Below are 13664 nucleotides of genomic sequence, written 5' to 3'. Positions count from 1 at the left end.
CGGGCCGGGCCGGGCGCGGAGGGCGGGCGCGGAGGAAGTCACGTGGCGCGTGCTCACATGACTGGCGGTGCGATGGACCCGCTGCCCGCGGCGGCAGTCACGGCAGCCGCTGAGGTGGAGGCGGACGAAGAGGCAGATCTACCGGCGGCAGGTAAAGCGGTCGGGCGGGCTGGCGGCGCACCTGGGCCCGCGACCCCGGGGACCCCGCGGCCCTCGGCTCCCTTCCCTCCCGGGCGCCCCGCCGGGTCGGTTCGCCCGCTCCCAGGGGCGCGCGTGGCTCCGGGCGTCCGGTCTGCGGCCGCGGGTCCTGGGGCCCGAGCACGGGTCCAGGTTGGCACATCGCCGCGCACTCCTGCCCGCGTCTTCCCGGGGCTGTCCGGACCCCGGGGCAGCGGGTCTGCCCGCCCCACGCTTCTGCGGTGCCGCCCTGCCCTGCCCGCGGCGTGGGCACCGCGCCTGGACCTGCGGGTCGCGGCCAGTACCCTGGTCGCTCGGGACGTGGGCGCTCTCCTCCGTAAACCGTCCCATTGCCCGTAAGTGCGCTTCGGAGTGGGTGGGCGTGGACACCGAGAAGCATGCGGGCGGCGTGGCTTGCCCAGGCTGCCCTGTTTAACGCCCCCTCCCTCCCCTCACTGGAGGGGACACGCAGGTGGGTGTCGGTGTGACTTGCTGTTTCTTCTTGGCAGAGGGGCACACAGTTGGGGGGACTCCGCCTGGGGGGCCTGACGAGGTGGCCCTGAGTTCTGGAGGCTCTAGTGCAGCGGTTCTCAACCTGTGGGTCGCCACCCCTTTGGGGGTCGAACGACCCTTTCACAGGGGTCGCCTAAGACCATCGGAAAACACATATATAATTACATATTGTTTTTGTGATGAATCACTATGCTTTAATGATGTTCAAATTGTAACAATGAAATTGGAGGTCACCACAACATGAGGAGCTGTATGAAAGGGTCGCGGCGTTAGGAAGGTTGAGAACCACTGCTCTAGTGTGTTCATTAGGGGGAAAGGGAGGCTGAAGCTGCCGGGGTGTTGAGGGGGCATTGCGCTGGGCTGGGCATTGCCCTGGGCTGGGCATTGCGCTGGGCTGGCCCAAGTGATGGGAAGCCCTGGGTGAGTCCGTCTGGACAGCAGCCCCCTCTCCCCCGCCCCCTGGCCTTTCTCCTCCGCTTGGAGCTCTGGGAGGGGAAGCATGTGATAGCCCCGCTGCCGGTTAGAAAAAAAACACTGTGTTCCTGACGTCACACCATTGAGCCCAGCCGGAACCCCTGGCCGGTCACACCGGGAAGGGGTGATTGGGTGGGAATGCTCTCTCCCCGGGGGTAACGCAGCCCAGAGGCCCTGCGTGTGGTGGCGGCAGGGTGTCCTTGCGGGTGTAGGGACTGCACTGGGTGCTCCATGCAGGGCTCACCCATGGCTGCCCTGACGGTGTCATTTACAGACCCACCGCCCTCCTGTGACTTCCTGGGACTTCCCAGGCAGCTGGCCTGCCTGAGGCCCGTGGTTTCGTTAGGCGGCTCCCGGTGGAGACAGGGCAGCTTTCCCGCAGCAGGGAGAGTCTCAGAGGGGATCCATGGACCGCGTTCGTGGCCCGTCACTTCCTTCCATCCCACACCTTCGCCCGTCCTGTGAGGCAGGGGAAGTGGTGGGCAAACCTTTGCACACTCAGAATACCAAGCCAGAGGCCAGTGCCCGCGTGGGCACGGTTCAGGGGCGTGTTGTGGTGGGGGGGGGCGAGGCTGGGGGGCTGGAGTGTGAGAACCTCGGCCTTTGAGGGTGAACTTGGTCCAGGGATGATGTGCGTCTCGCACTTTAGGAGAGGCTGGTTTTCACGGGAGTTGTGTTTCACGGATACGCAGCGAATTTCCGCTTCTCCCGTGTGGTGTCTGCGGGGCCCGCGCCATCGTCAGCGTTAACTGTGGGGACCGTGAGGTCTGCATCTCTGAAGTACCTTTGGGATTGTCAGAAAAACAAAATGACTGTGTTCCCTGTGGATTTCAGCATTTCCTATCATACGTTTAACCTGTGAATGGTAACTCCCTCCTAAGGATTTAACACTGAAGTGTGAACTACATGCACAAACACATTTTCTTTAAAGAAAGACCGTTACAGTTTAGGTTGAAGTCTCGCCCCCATGCAGTCCCCTTCTCTTTCCTGGAGGAGGCCGTCGCTCTCGGTTTGGGGGGCCCTGCCAGTCCCGTTTGTGTCCTTTTTATGTCTGTGGGCTCAGAAGACACACACCTCCCAGGGGAGCGTATTAGTTTCCTGCGGCCGCGGTAACAGGTTACCTCACCTTCAGCGGCTTAAGCCACACGCATCCATCACCGCACAGTCTGGTGGTCGGTAGTTGAAAGTAGGTTTTCCTGGGCTAAACCCCAGTGCGGCCCAGCTGCGTTCCGCCCGGAGGCCCTGGGGGACCCGTTTCCCCGCCTTTTGCAGCTCCCGAGGCCTCTGCATTGCTTGTGGTCGGTGCCCTTTCCCCTGTGGCTGTGGCCACAGCGTTCCCATGTGTCATCTCTGGTTCTGCCTGTCCTGTCCCCTGTTCCATGTGACGTCCCCTGGGGTTGCACTGGGCCCTTTACCCTGTAACCTAACAGAGCCCCAGGTTCTGGGGGTGAGCACGGGGGCGTCTTGGGGTCCATTATTCTGCCAACTATTGAGATACTCTAAGAGCAGATTGCAGGGTTGTAGGGTTTGCACACTTTTTCAAATACACATTTTTATTGATTTCAGAGAGGAAGGGAGAGGGGGAGAGATAGAAACATCAATGATGAGAGAGAATCATGGATTGGCTGCCTCCTGCACACCCCTCACTGGGGATCAAGCCTGCAACCGGGCATGTGCCCTGCCCAGGAATCGAACCAGGACCTCCTGGTGCATAGGTCAACGCTCAACCACCGAGCCACACCGGCTGGGCTGCACACTCTTTGTTTTAGTGGATACTGACCAATTACCCGCTGGTTGGCCATGGCCAGTTTATACAGGATTAGCCGTGGATTAAACGCATCCTTTCCCACAAGCTGGTCAACACGAAATCCTGTCTTTTAAACTCCCTTCAGACTTAGAAAAGTGAAGAAAGTGTTTCATTTTTGTTTTGATTGGCGTTTCCTTGACTATTTTTTTTAAAAAAATATTTTATTGATTTTTTATAGAGAAGAAGGGAGAGGGACAGAGAGTTAGAAACATCGATGAGAGAGATCGATCAGCTGCCTCCTGCACATCTCCTACTGGGGATGTGCCCGCAACCCAGGTACAGGCCCTTGACCGGAATCGAACCTGGGACCCTTCAGTCCGCAGGCCGACACTCTATCCACTGAGTCAAACCGGTTCGGCGTTTCCTTGACTATTAATTAGTTCCTTGAAGTTTAGTTTCTTGTAATTTCACCGTGGATGGTTCTGGACTGCCTGTTCCTATCTTTTGCCTGTTTTCTCACGGGAGTGCCTTTCTCTCTTGCTGGTTTGTATAGCAGTTCTTCCTGTACTTGGACGTAAGCCCTATGTGAGTTTATTGAAGCTCTAGCTACCGAAGTAGCTGACTGACCAGAACGTTCTGTTCCCGGCTGGTGCGGGAGGAGTGCTTGTCCCGGGGCCTCTCCGAAGCCATAAACTCAGCGACTGTGACTTGGAGTAAGAGTGGCAGAGAGGACGTGATGCGCGTGCTTGTCCTGTCCGATGGCACCGCACGTGACAAACCTGCACGGGCCACACTGCGCACCCGGCCCTGCTCTCCGCAGCCCTGCGTGCTCCAGCCCGGGTCTTGGGAACAGGCGCGTGGCTTCCGTCCGCACCAGAGCAGCACGTCCCGCGGCATTCCATTCATTCCACCAGGAAGCTCCCAAGCCGTTTGTCTTTGCAGAACCCCCGGCTGCCTCCTGGTGGCCTGTGGGGTAAGGCCAGAGCTCCACCGGTCACCCTCGCCGCCCGCCCTGCCTGCATGCCGGGTGATTTCCATGCCTCCACGCCGCCGCCCTCGCCCGCTCCTGCCTCGTACATTTGTTGAGTCCACTGAGTTGCTCTGAAGACGTCGCACTGGCCTGCGATGAACTCGGACCTCACAGCTCTGCCCGCGCTCGGCGGTCCCCTCCCTGCCTCCCACACGCTCCCATCCCGGCTCCTCCGAAGGAGCTGGTTCCTCTCCCAGGCCCAGGCCTACAGTACCTGCTGCACAGAAAGGGCGCCGACGTGTGAGCAGACTGGCGTCTTTGTCATGGCCTGTTTTTAGGATGGTATCGCCTTTTCATGTGGTTCTGTGGATGTTCTTTAAGTTTGTGTCATGATCTCTCTCTCTCACTCACACACACACACACACACACACACACACACACACGATTTGCAAGGTAAAACGTGTCCATTCGGAGAAAGAGGAAGTAACGGACGCACGATTATGTAGAACAGATTTTGGCAGAGTCTGTGGTTAGCAAGAAAGAGATGTGCTCCGCCGGGGAATTCTGTCTGGTGTTCATCTTCCCTTCCTGAGAAACGCCTCCCAGGAGAGCTATTTGCCGCGTGCTCGCCGGGGGCCAGAGGCGGGACCTGCTGTGGCCACCGTGGTGAGAGGCTCCAGGCGTGTGGTGATCACGCCCCCCTCCCCTCGGAGGCTGTAGTGTTTGGGGCCTTGGCATGAATTAGTGAGACATCCCAGCCAGACTCGGGCCGGCGTGCTTTGTGGAAATGTCAGGGCTAAGATCCGTTTGTCGGTTTCACAGCTGACGCTGCTGGGGAGAACCCGAGGCCCTGGCACAGTCGGAGGGCTCGCCAACAGCACAGCCTGGCCCAGACATGGACAAGCATAGGGTTTTATTGATCTCGGATGGAGGGGAGGGAGAGAGAGAGAAACATCAGCGATGAGAGAGAATCACTGGCCGGCTGCCTCCTGCCCGCCCCACGGTGGGGACCACGCCCACAACCCAGGCCTGTGCCCTGATGGGAATCGAACCGTGACCTCCTGGTTCATGGGTTGACGCTCAACCACGGAGCCACTCGGGCCGGGCATGAGGATAGTTTTGTGGGAAGTTCGAGCTCCCTGTTTCACTCTCCAGTTAGCAGTGGAGGGGCGTTTAGAGGGGGAGAGGGTGTATTGTCTCGCATCCCTCCTGGCAGAGTCCTGCGCTAGTCAGCAGGGGGTCCCGCCCCGCCTGGGGTCTGTCTGCGCGGTTGGCCCGGCCCAGGGCGCCGGTGCGTCCAGCTGCTTCCGGGGCCCTGGCGTCTGTGTGGCAGCAGGAGGGGTGTCTGGGAGCCTCGCCTGCTGCTCGGAGCAGAGGCCTGTGCGGTGGCGGAGGGTTAGGTGGCTCCTGACCGAGCACTTACCTTGGGACGTAATTGCACCTCCCGACTCCGGAGAAATTCCGGCCGCGCTGCGGCGGGTCGGCTGTCCCCGAACTGGCCACTCACTGCTGGTGCCGTGCACGAGGGCGGAGCGACACTGCGTCTCAGCTCGTGGGAATCCAGGACGGTCAGTGTGACGGTGTGTGCCCCGCGCCTCTGCCTCCTGGGGCCGCGGTGACGTGGGAGTCTCGCGGACGTCCCTGCAGAAGTTAAGGTTGAGCTGTGTCGTGGGGCGTGGACACGCTTCTCCGAGGTGGACTGTGTGATGGGCGGCTCCTCGGGAGGAGAGGCCCGTGGAAGGTGAGCTTTGCAGAGAACGGTGGCAGCGTGGCCGTGCCGGTAGCCACGCCTCCCAGACACCTGCGTGGGACCTGTGTGCAGAGCCCTGCTCCTCCGGCGGTCCTGTGGCTGGAGCAGTCCCGTCACCCTTATGTTACAGATGGGGAAACCGAGGCATGCAGCAGGCCCGTCCCTTGCCTGGGACCACACAGCTGGTAAAGGTGGAGCTGGGGTCCAGCCGGGCGTCGGGCTGCAGTTAGGACGGAGTCGATGTCCGCTCCTGGCGCAGTCCACGTGGCTGCCTCTGTGCCTCCCTTAGCATCCGCTGACCCCGCTCCCGGCGGACTGTCCCCCGCCCGGCGGCTTTCCTTACAGACGGTGGGCGCCCCTGTCTCACAGACACCCAGGGCCCTGGGAGGCGCCGTTCTTCTCGGGAAGGGAGAGTGTGGGAACAGTGACACGGGACAGGAGAGACACGTGACCCTGCGTGGCTGCGGGAGGCGGTTGGCGGAGGAGCCATTGCAGCAGAGTTTGGGGGTCAGCCCTGCGCCGCGCCTGCAGACAGTGTGCAGGGCAGCCGGGAGCCGGGACCCGCCCATGCTGGCGTCCAGGTGAGGCCGCCGCTGAGTCCATGCGCAGCCCGTTCCCTCGTCGGTGCTGGCAGGGCTCTGGCTTCCCGCAGGGAGTCAGGAGCGCTGGGCACATCCCAGGGGAGAGGCAAGCCTTCTCCTTTTTCTTTTTAAATATGTTTTGTCGATTTTATTTTTTATTTTATTTTTTTAGAGGAAGGGAGGAGGATGGAGAGAGAGAAACATCGATTGGCTGCCTCCCACACTGGGGATGGAGCCCGAAACCCGGGCCTATGCCCTGACCGGGAATCAAACCAGCCACCTCCTGGTTCATGGGTCGACGCTCAACCACTGAGCCATGCGGGCCGGGCAGGGGAGCCTTCTTTGCACAGAGAACGAGGCTCCAGATCAGCGCCGGTGCTGTGGCGGGGAACGCTGCCGACACGGGTCTCACTGGACGTTTGCCCGTTCCCAGTCTGCCCACGCCGGCTCCCCAGGCGATGCTTTCTGGTTGGCGAACTGCATTCCGGGTGTGGACTCGGCGGGCGGCTGGAAGGCAGGGGTCCCGTCCTCCCTCCGGGGTCCCTGCGTGCGTCAGCGAATGGTGGGTAAATGGGCTCTGTGGGGTGACTGGGGCTCGGGCAGGAGCCCGGATGTGGTTGGAGCTCAGGGTCCGCATGAGCACTGCCTGGGATCCACACGGTCCCGTCGGGGAATTTGGAATATTTCCATTTCATGTCGGAAGATTCTAGAAAACCCGGGCCACTTTCCGTCTGAACAGCCAGACCCAGGATGAGGTTTAAGAGCGAAAACCAAAAACGGTTGAACTTAGAGACAAGGAGTTTTTTTGTTTTGAACTTTGAACTCCTACAGTGTAAGTTACTCCAAGATCCCCCAAATTAGCCAAAGTAGTCTCCCCCTGAACTTTGCAGGAAGTCACTGCCTCCCCAGCTAACGATGCAGGGAGACCCCGGGAACCCGAGCTCCGGGCCCCACTGCCGGCTCCCTGCGCTCCAGGTGGGTCAGGGATCACCTGGCAGGTGACGGTGTCGGCTTTGACTTGGTTTTCTGACGTCTGAAGCAACAAACCAGTGATTCCCCCCCCCGCCTTGTGGTCTGGGCCCTTGCCTCTCCCTCAGGGAGGAACAGCCACTCTCAACTTGAACGTATATGTGTGTGCGAGTGTGTGTGCGTGAGTGTGTGGGAGTGTGCATGAGTGTGTGAGTGTGCACGAGTGTGCATGTCTATGAGTGTGTGTCTGTGTGAGTGTGCATGAGTGTGTGAGTGTGCACGAGTGTGCATGAGTGTGTGTGTGTGTGTGTGTGTGTGGTCACACGTGTCACAGGTCCCAGGACGACCAATCCACCGTCTCTGTGACCAGTGGGGCTCCGGCTTCATGTCTGTGAAATGGAGTCACTGTAGCTGCTGGGAGCGCTGCAGGGCTGGCAGGGGTGGGGGTGGGGAACGTCCGCCCGCGGGCTGTGTACGCCCGAGAAATCCTTTGGTCCGGCCCTGCCAAGGCACCCGCAGGCGGACTCGAGACTCAGTCAGTCTAGGACAGGGGTGGGCAAACTTTTTGACTCGAGGGCCACATGGGTTCTTAAACTGGACCGGAGGGCCGGAACAAAAGCATGGATGGAGTGTTTGTGTGAACTAATATAAATTCAAAGTAAACATCATTACATAAAAGGGTACGGTCTTTTTTTTTTTAGTTTTATTCATTTCAAACGGGCCGGATCCAGCCCGCGGGCCGTAGTTTGCCCACGGCTGGTCTAGGAGCTTTTTCATAGCAACATCCATCTTTACGAAGTGAAGCGTATGAAGCGAGTGACGTTACAAATACCCGATGGCCGTTGGCAGAAGAAAGGCCCTGCCCTGCTTAGAGGGTGCTGGCTGAAGCCCCGGGAAGGTTCTGGGCGCCACGGCGCTTGGTCGGCAGTGGCTCCGGTGTCAGCGGCGTTTGGTGCTGCGCTCAGTTCTCCCGGTGACCGGCGGAGCCCGTGTGAGCGTGCGGAGGGCCGGCGGGCTCACCGGCCCGGAAACACTTCGCTGGCCCAGTGCTGTTTGCACTGTGTCGGGGGCCGAAGTTCTCAGCTGACACCAGGGAAGGCCCGAGGGACCGTGAGCGGTGGTTTATCCGTACCGGGTTTCAGGGTAAACACACCGTGGGGAGATGAGAAAGCTTTTTCTCGTCTCTGAAATGTAACTGGACTTAGAAGGATATTGGAAGCAAGGCCCGCTGGGAGCAACGCTGCTCGCGTGACTGTTTGCGTGGCTCGCTGGGCGGGCTTGCTGTTGCGGGAAAAGTGGAGAGAAACGTGGTCGTGCAGACACGCTGGGTGTGGAAGCGCATCTGCTGCGGCCCAGGCGCGCGGCGGACACAGGTGGTGGCCCGAGTCCCAGGAAACGGTAACGTTAGCACAGCGAGTGGTCACAAGAGAAATAAGTCAGCGGCAAGGGGAGGCCATGGGAAGCTTCTGTTAACAGCCCGGGGTTAAGGGTAGTGCAAGGACTGGTGGGGGCGGTGACTTTCAGGGAGAGCCGCCTGCAGGAGGGACGGCTGCTTCCCGCTGTGCTTCCCGCCGTGCGGCGTCGGGGTGTCTTGACCGCCCCCCCATCTGCTGAGCCCTCGATTCTGAGGCCGAGGCCGAGATAAGGACGAGGAAACTTCTGCTTCCACTTCCTGAGAACAGTGTGTCGTGTCAATTGAGAACAACAGAGTCGCTTGGAGACGTTTTAATCGGAGGAGGAACCGGTCTCGTGAGCCTGGAGGGACGTTGGTTCACGTGAGCGGAGGACAGTGCTGGCCCCTTCGTGTTGTCCCCGCGGGGCGTTGTCTGGGTTAGCGAATGCTGGCTGAATGGTGGGGCCGTCGCGCGTCACCGTCATCCCCACCGGGAGTGAGTGCCCGCGGCAACTGCCCGAGCGCCCGCTCCGTTAGGTTTGGGGCATCGGATCCCCTCCCTCGGCTCGCCCTGTGGCAGCGACTCAGTGTGCCCCTGACCAGCAGCCTCACCGGGGAACTTGTTAGAATTTCAGATTCCTGCCCGGCCGGCCTGGCTCAGTGGTTGAGCGTCGACCTATGTAAGAACCAGGAGGTCAGGGTTCGATTCCCGGTCAGGGCTCCTGCCCGGGTTGCTGGCTCGATCCCCAGTGTGGGGCGTGCAGGAGGCAGCCGGTCCATGATTCTCTCATCTTTGATGTTTCTCTCCCTCTCCCTTCCCCTCTGACATCAATTAAAAAAAAATAAAAGAGAGGGAAGACACGTTTATTTTCAGAGACACGTCCCGGCCTCTGGACGGGGCAGGACCTTCCTCCCTGCTGCCTGTGGTGCCAGGCGACCCTTCCTCACACAGGGGGGCTCTGCCAGCGGGGAGCGCCCAGGGAGTGCCTGGCCACGAGTTAGGGGACCCCAGTGCTCAGTGCCGCCCCTCCATGTGGGGCAGGGCTGCCTGTGAGTGGCCGGCCGGTGCCCGCTGGGCAGAACGGCCACTCCCCGCCCCCCCCGCCCCCCGCCTGTGACCTCTGCCCCGTCAGCATTTGCTGAGTGAGGTTGGCTTTGGCTTAGATAAAGCGAGGGCATGCGTGACGGCACGGCTCACTGGGCAGACCTGCGTGTTTCCTGGCCCTTTGGACTCTGATGAGCAGGGCTCAGATGTCACTGCTGACGGGCCTGGAGCCGGACCGTGCGGTGCAGCCCTGGCGGGTGCAGATGGGGCAGGGACTGCCGCGGGTCCGATGAGTGTGAGAGGGCCGGCAGCTCTGCACCGACGTCTCACCATGACGTCTGCCGATGGCTGCCTTGGCGGAGCAGGACTGCACACTCACGCACACACACATGTACACTCACATGCATACACGTACACACACTCACAGACATATACATGCTCACACACACACTCATATACATAACCACACCCCACACACGCACACACGTGTGTGCACATTTGTACGCACAGACTTATGCATGCTTATATACACATGCATTCATAAACATATGCACTCAACACACATGCATGCACACCCCTAATGCACGCTCAGATACATGCACACATTCCTCCTGCACATACATGCCTACACGTGTGTGCATGCGGACACACATGTTTTAACAAGTTGCACACGTGCTCCTCTGCTGTGACATGGGGTACTCGGTAGGAGGCCACAGCACAGGCGTGAAGAGGGAGACGCAGGTGCAGCTGGGAGGGCCAGGCCCCCCGCGTGGGCTTCTCAGTCCCGGACGGACGCCGCCCCGAGGCTGCCCTGGGCACTCAGGCCTCAGAGCGCTCGCTGCTGAGTGTCCGTGGTTTCCCCGGGCCCCTGGGGCTCCCCCGGAACGCGAGGCCTGCTGCTTTTCTCTCTGAAGCTGCGGTCGTGAAAGGCGGCTGCGTTTTACCTCCTCACACGCCGAGGCGGCATCGGCTCTGCCCGCGTCCGGCTGAGGCTGTGAGGGGTCAGCCACAGCAGGCGGGCCGGCCGCTCCATGGGGCACTGGGAGAAGAAAGACCCTCGCTTTGCTGTGCTTCCTGGAAAAGACCTTCCCTGCAGCCCCGGACTTAGACCCTCACGGAGAGGACTCTTCTCTCTGGGACTCTGTACGGGGACCAGGCTGCCTGCGTGATGTCCGGCGTGCCTTTGCCGGGTCCCGGCTGCCCGCTGTGGCGGGCGTGCGCCCTCCTCGGCGAGGAGCGGACGTTGGGGCTTGGTTCTCTGATTTGCAGGATCGGGGACCGAGCCCTACGCACACGCGGGGTCTTACATGTGAATGAGTTTCACGGGGGAAGGGGGTGCGTGTGGTAGAAACGGAGGCGCAGACACGCACGTGGCCGGCTCTTGTCGGAGCCTCTGGCGCACCCGTCCCGTCACCTCCCTTCCTCCCACATTGAAACGGGACCTGGAATGTGGGTGTGTGTGCTGGTCTGCGTGCAGGCAGGCCCTGGAGCAGGGCCTGGCCTGAGTGCCACTCGCGCGTGAATGACGGGTGTGACCCGGGTGGGCGTGGGGTTTGCGGGGGCCTGGCCCGGGGCTCTGTGCTGGGCTCCCTGACCGTGCGGGGACCGAGAGCCGGCGGGAGCCCCGCTTTCTGAGCGGCCGGTCCTACTGAGCGTCGCCTTCTCTCCTGCAGGCCTGCCCACGCCCCCGGCCAGCGCGCGCAGGGACCCGGACCCCAGGCGGATGCAGGTGCCGCCGGGCAACCCGCTGCTGCTCTCGCACACGCTGCCGGAGCTGCTGGCCCGCGACTCCGTGCAGGTGGAGCTCATCCCCGAGAAGAAGGGCCTCTTCCTCAAGCACGTGGAGTACGAGGTGTCCAGCCAGGTAGCCCGCGGGCGGGGCGGCGGGGAAGGCCCAGGGGTGGCAGGGCCTTGTGGGGGGCGAGTCCCTGCGGCTTTTGTGTGTGTGTGTGTGTGTGTGTGTGTGTGAGTCCTCACCTGAGGATACTCTCTCCATTGCTTTACAGAGAGAGGAAGGGAGGGAGGGAGAGGGGAAGAGAGAGAGACATTGATGTGAGAGAGAGACATTGACTGGTTGCCCCCCACACGCACCCGGGCCGGGGGCGGGGAGTCAGTTATCACCCAGGTACGTGCCCTTCACTGGGCATTGAATTTGCGACTCTTCAGTGCAGGGGCCGGCGCTCTAACCACGGAGCCGCCGGCAGGGCCGTCCGCTGTCTGCTGGTGGCCTAGTCCCCCTTGCACCCCTGCCCCGGGCAGTCTCATCGGCAGGATCCCAAGTAGAGTGGACACCCCAACTTCTTGTTGCTTCCCATACACATAGTCAGTGCTTTTTACAGACGCTCTCGTTGGGGCGGGTTTAGGCCACAGCAAAGTGAAGCAGAAGGTACGGACTCTCCCACGGCCTGGCCCCCATGCGCGGCCTCCTCGGCCACGTCCCCCCCACGTGGGGCACTGGCTCCCCTCAGCGAGCGGCACTGACCCGCACCGTCACCTGCTGTGGCCCACGGGCCCCTCGGGGTGGACGTGCTGTGGGTTTGGGCAAATGCATATGACGTGTCCCATGACCGTGTCGTGTCCTGCAGGGCAGTTTCACTGCCTGGTGTCCGGGGCTCCACCTGCTCACCCCTCTCCTCGTCCCGTTACCCCGGGCAACCACTGACCGTCCCTGCCCTCACAGTTTTGCCTTTTCCAGAGCGTCCCAGACTCGGAATCACTCGGCGTGTAGCCCCCTCAGACCGGTTTTTCCGCTGAGTATTGTTATTAGCGATCAGTGTAGCATGTTGAACTTTATTTTCATTTATTTTTTTATTGATTTCAGAGAGGAAGGGAGAGAGAGAGAGAAACATCAATGAGAGAGAATCATTGATCAGCTGCCTCCTGCACGCTCTCTCCTGGGGATCGAGCCCACAACCCGGCCATGTGCCATTGACCAGAATCGAACCTGGGACCCTTCAGTCCGCAGGCCGACGCTCTATCCAGTGAGCCACACCGACTAGGGGGCATGTTGAGCTTTAGACACAGCTGCGCATGCACGTTTCTCCTGCGAGCTCTGGTTATGCTGGACCCAGGCCGGGCTTCCCTGGTGACGAGGACGCTGTCCTCTGCAGCCGGCAGCCTCCCCAGCGCTGGGCCCACAGGTCCACAGCCCGCTGTGCGCCCCATTTCAGTCCACGTTCCGTGTCTGGTCTGACGCTGGGGGGCGGAGCTGCTGTCTCAGCGTTATTTGCAGGTGTGTGTTGAGGACACGCCCCAGTGAACTAACAAATGCACTATTCGCCCTGGCCGGTGTGGCTCAGTGAATACAGCGTCGGCCTGCGGACTGAAAGGTCCCGGGTTCGATTCCGGTCAAGGGACGTACCTCAGTTGCGGCTCCCGGCCCTGGCCTGGGGCGTGCAGGAGGCAACCAATCGATGTGTCTCTCTCACATCGGTGTTTCTCTCCGTCTCTCCCTTTCCCTTCCGCTCTCTAAAAATCAATGGAAAGATATCCTCGGGTGAGGGTTAAAACAAAAGAATGCGCTGTTCTCTCTCGGACCCAGGTGATGTGGTTCCGTGACATCGGACTGCGCAGTGTGTAGCGGCTGCGTTACTGGACAAGGGAGGGGGGTCTGCCTTCGGTGGAGGCCGGGGTGGGGGGGGGTGGGCGGGCCCATGAGGGAGGGAGGTGTCACTTCCACGGGTCCTGCTGGGAGGTGGACCCGCTGGTGCCACAGCTGAGGCGGACCTGGCCTTGCAGCGCTTCCGGGCCTCCGTGTACAGACGGTACAACGACTTCGTGGTCTTCCACGCGCTGCTGCTGCAGAAGTTCCCCTACCGCATGGTGCCTGCCCTGCCGCCCAAGAGGATGCTGGGAGGTACAGCTGGGCCTGCGGGGGGAGAGGGGGTGTCAGGAGGGGGCTGCCCCGGGTGCTGGGTCCCCCCTCCGCTCTGGGCCGTCTTCCCTGGCACAGTGCTTGCCCCTCGGTAATCCGTTCACGGCCGGGCAGGCGGAGTGGGACGGCACCTGTACCCGTGGCTTCGCGGGCCCTCTGCTCGGTGACTGA

General features: G+C 61.2%; 1 protein-coding gene across 1 annotated transcript in view; it reads left to right on the top strand.

The window, feature by feature from the left end:
* Window positions 1-36: 36 nt before the first annotated feature.
* SNX8 (sorting nexin 8) overlaps window positions 37-13664 on the top strand; it is a gene marked incomplete at its 3' end in the record, with an annotated part of 20375 nt that continues 6747 nt past the window's right edge. Inside the window, exons 1-3 of the mRNA XM_006108620.3 lie at window positions 37-151; window positions 11293-11483; window positions 13358-13476. Of these exons, the coding sequence (XP_006108682.3) occupies window positions 58-151; window positions 11293-11483; window positions 13358-13476 (404 nt within the window). The remainder of the gene's footprint in view (window positions 152-11292; window positions 11484-13357; window positions 13477-13664) is intronic.

The sequence above is a fragment of the Myotis lucifugus genome, unplaced genomic scaffold (genome assembly GCF_000147115.1).
Source record: "Myotis lucifugus unplaced genomic scaffold, Myoluc2.0 scaffold_2839, whole genome shotgun sequence".
Taxonomy (NCBI): domain Eukaryota; kingdom Metazoa; phylum Chordata; class Mammalia; order Chiroptera; family Vespertilionidae; genus Myotis; species Myotis lucifugus.
Note: the sequence above shows the minus strand (reverse complement) of the source record. Positions and strands in the feature narration are given on the sequence as shown.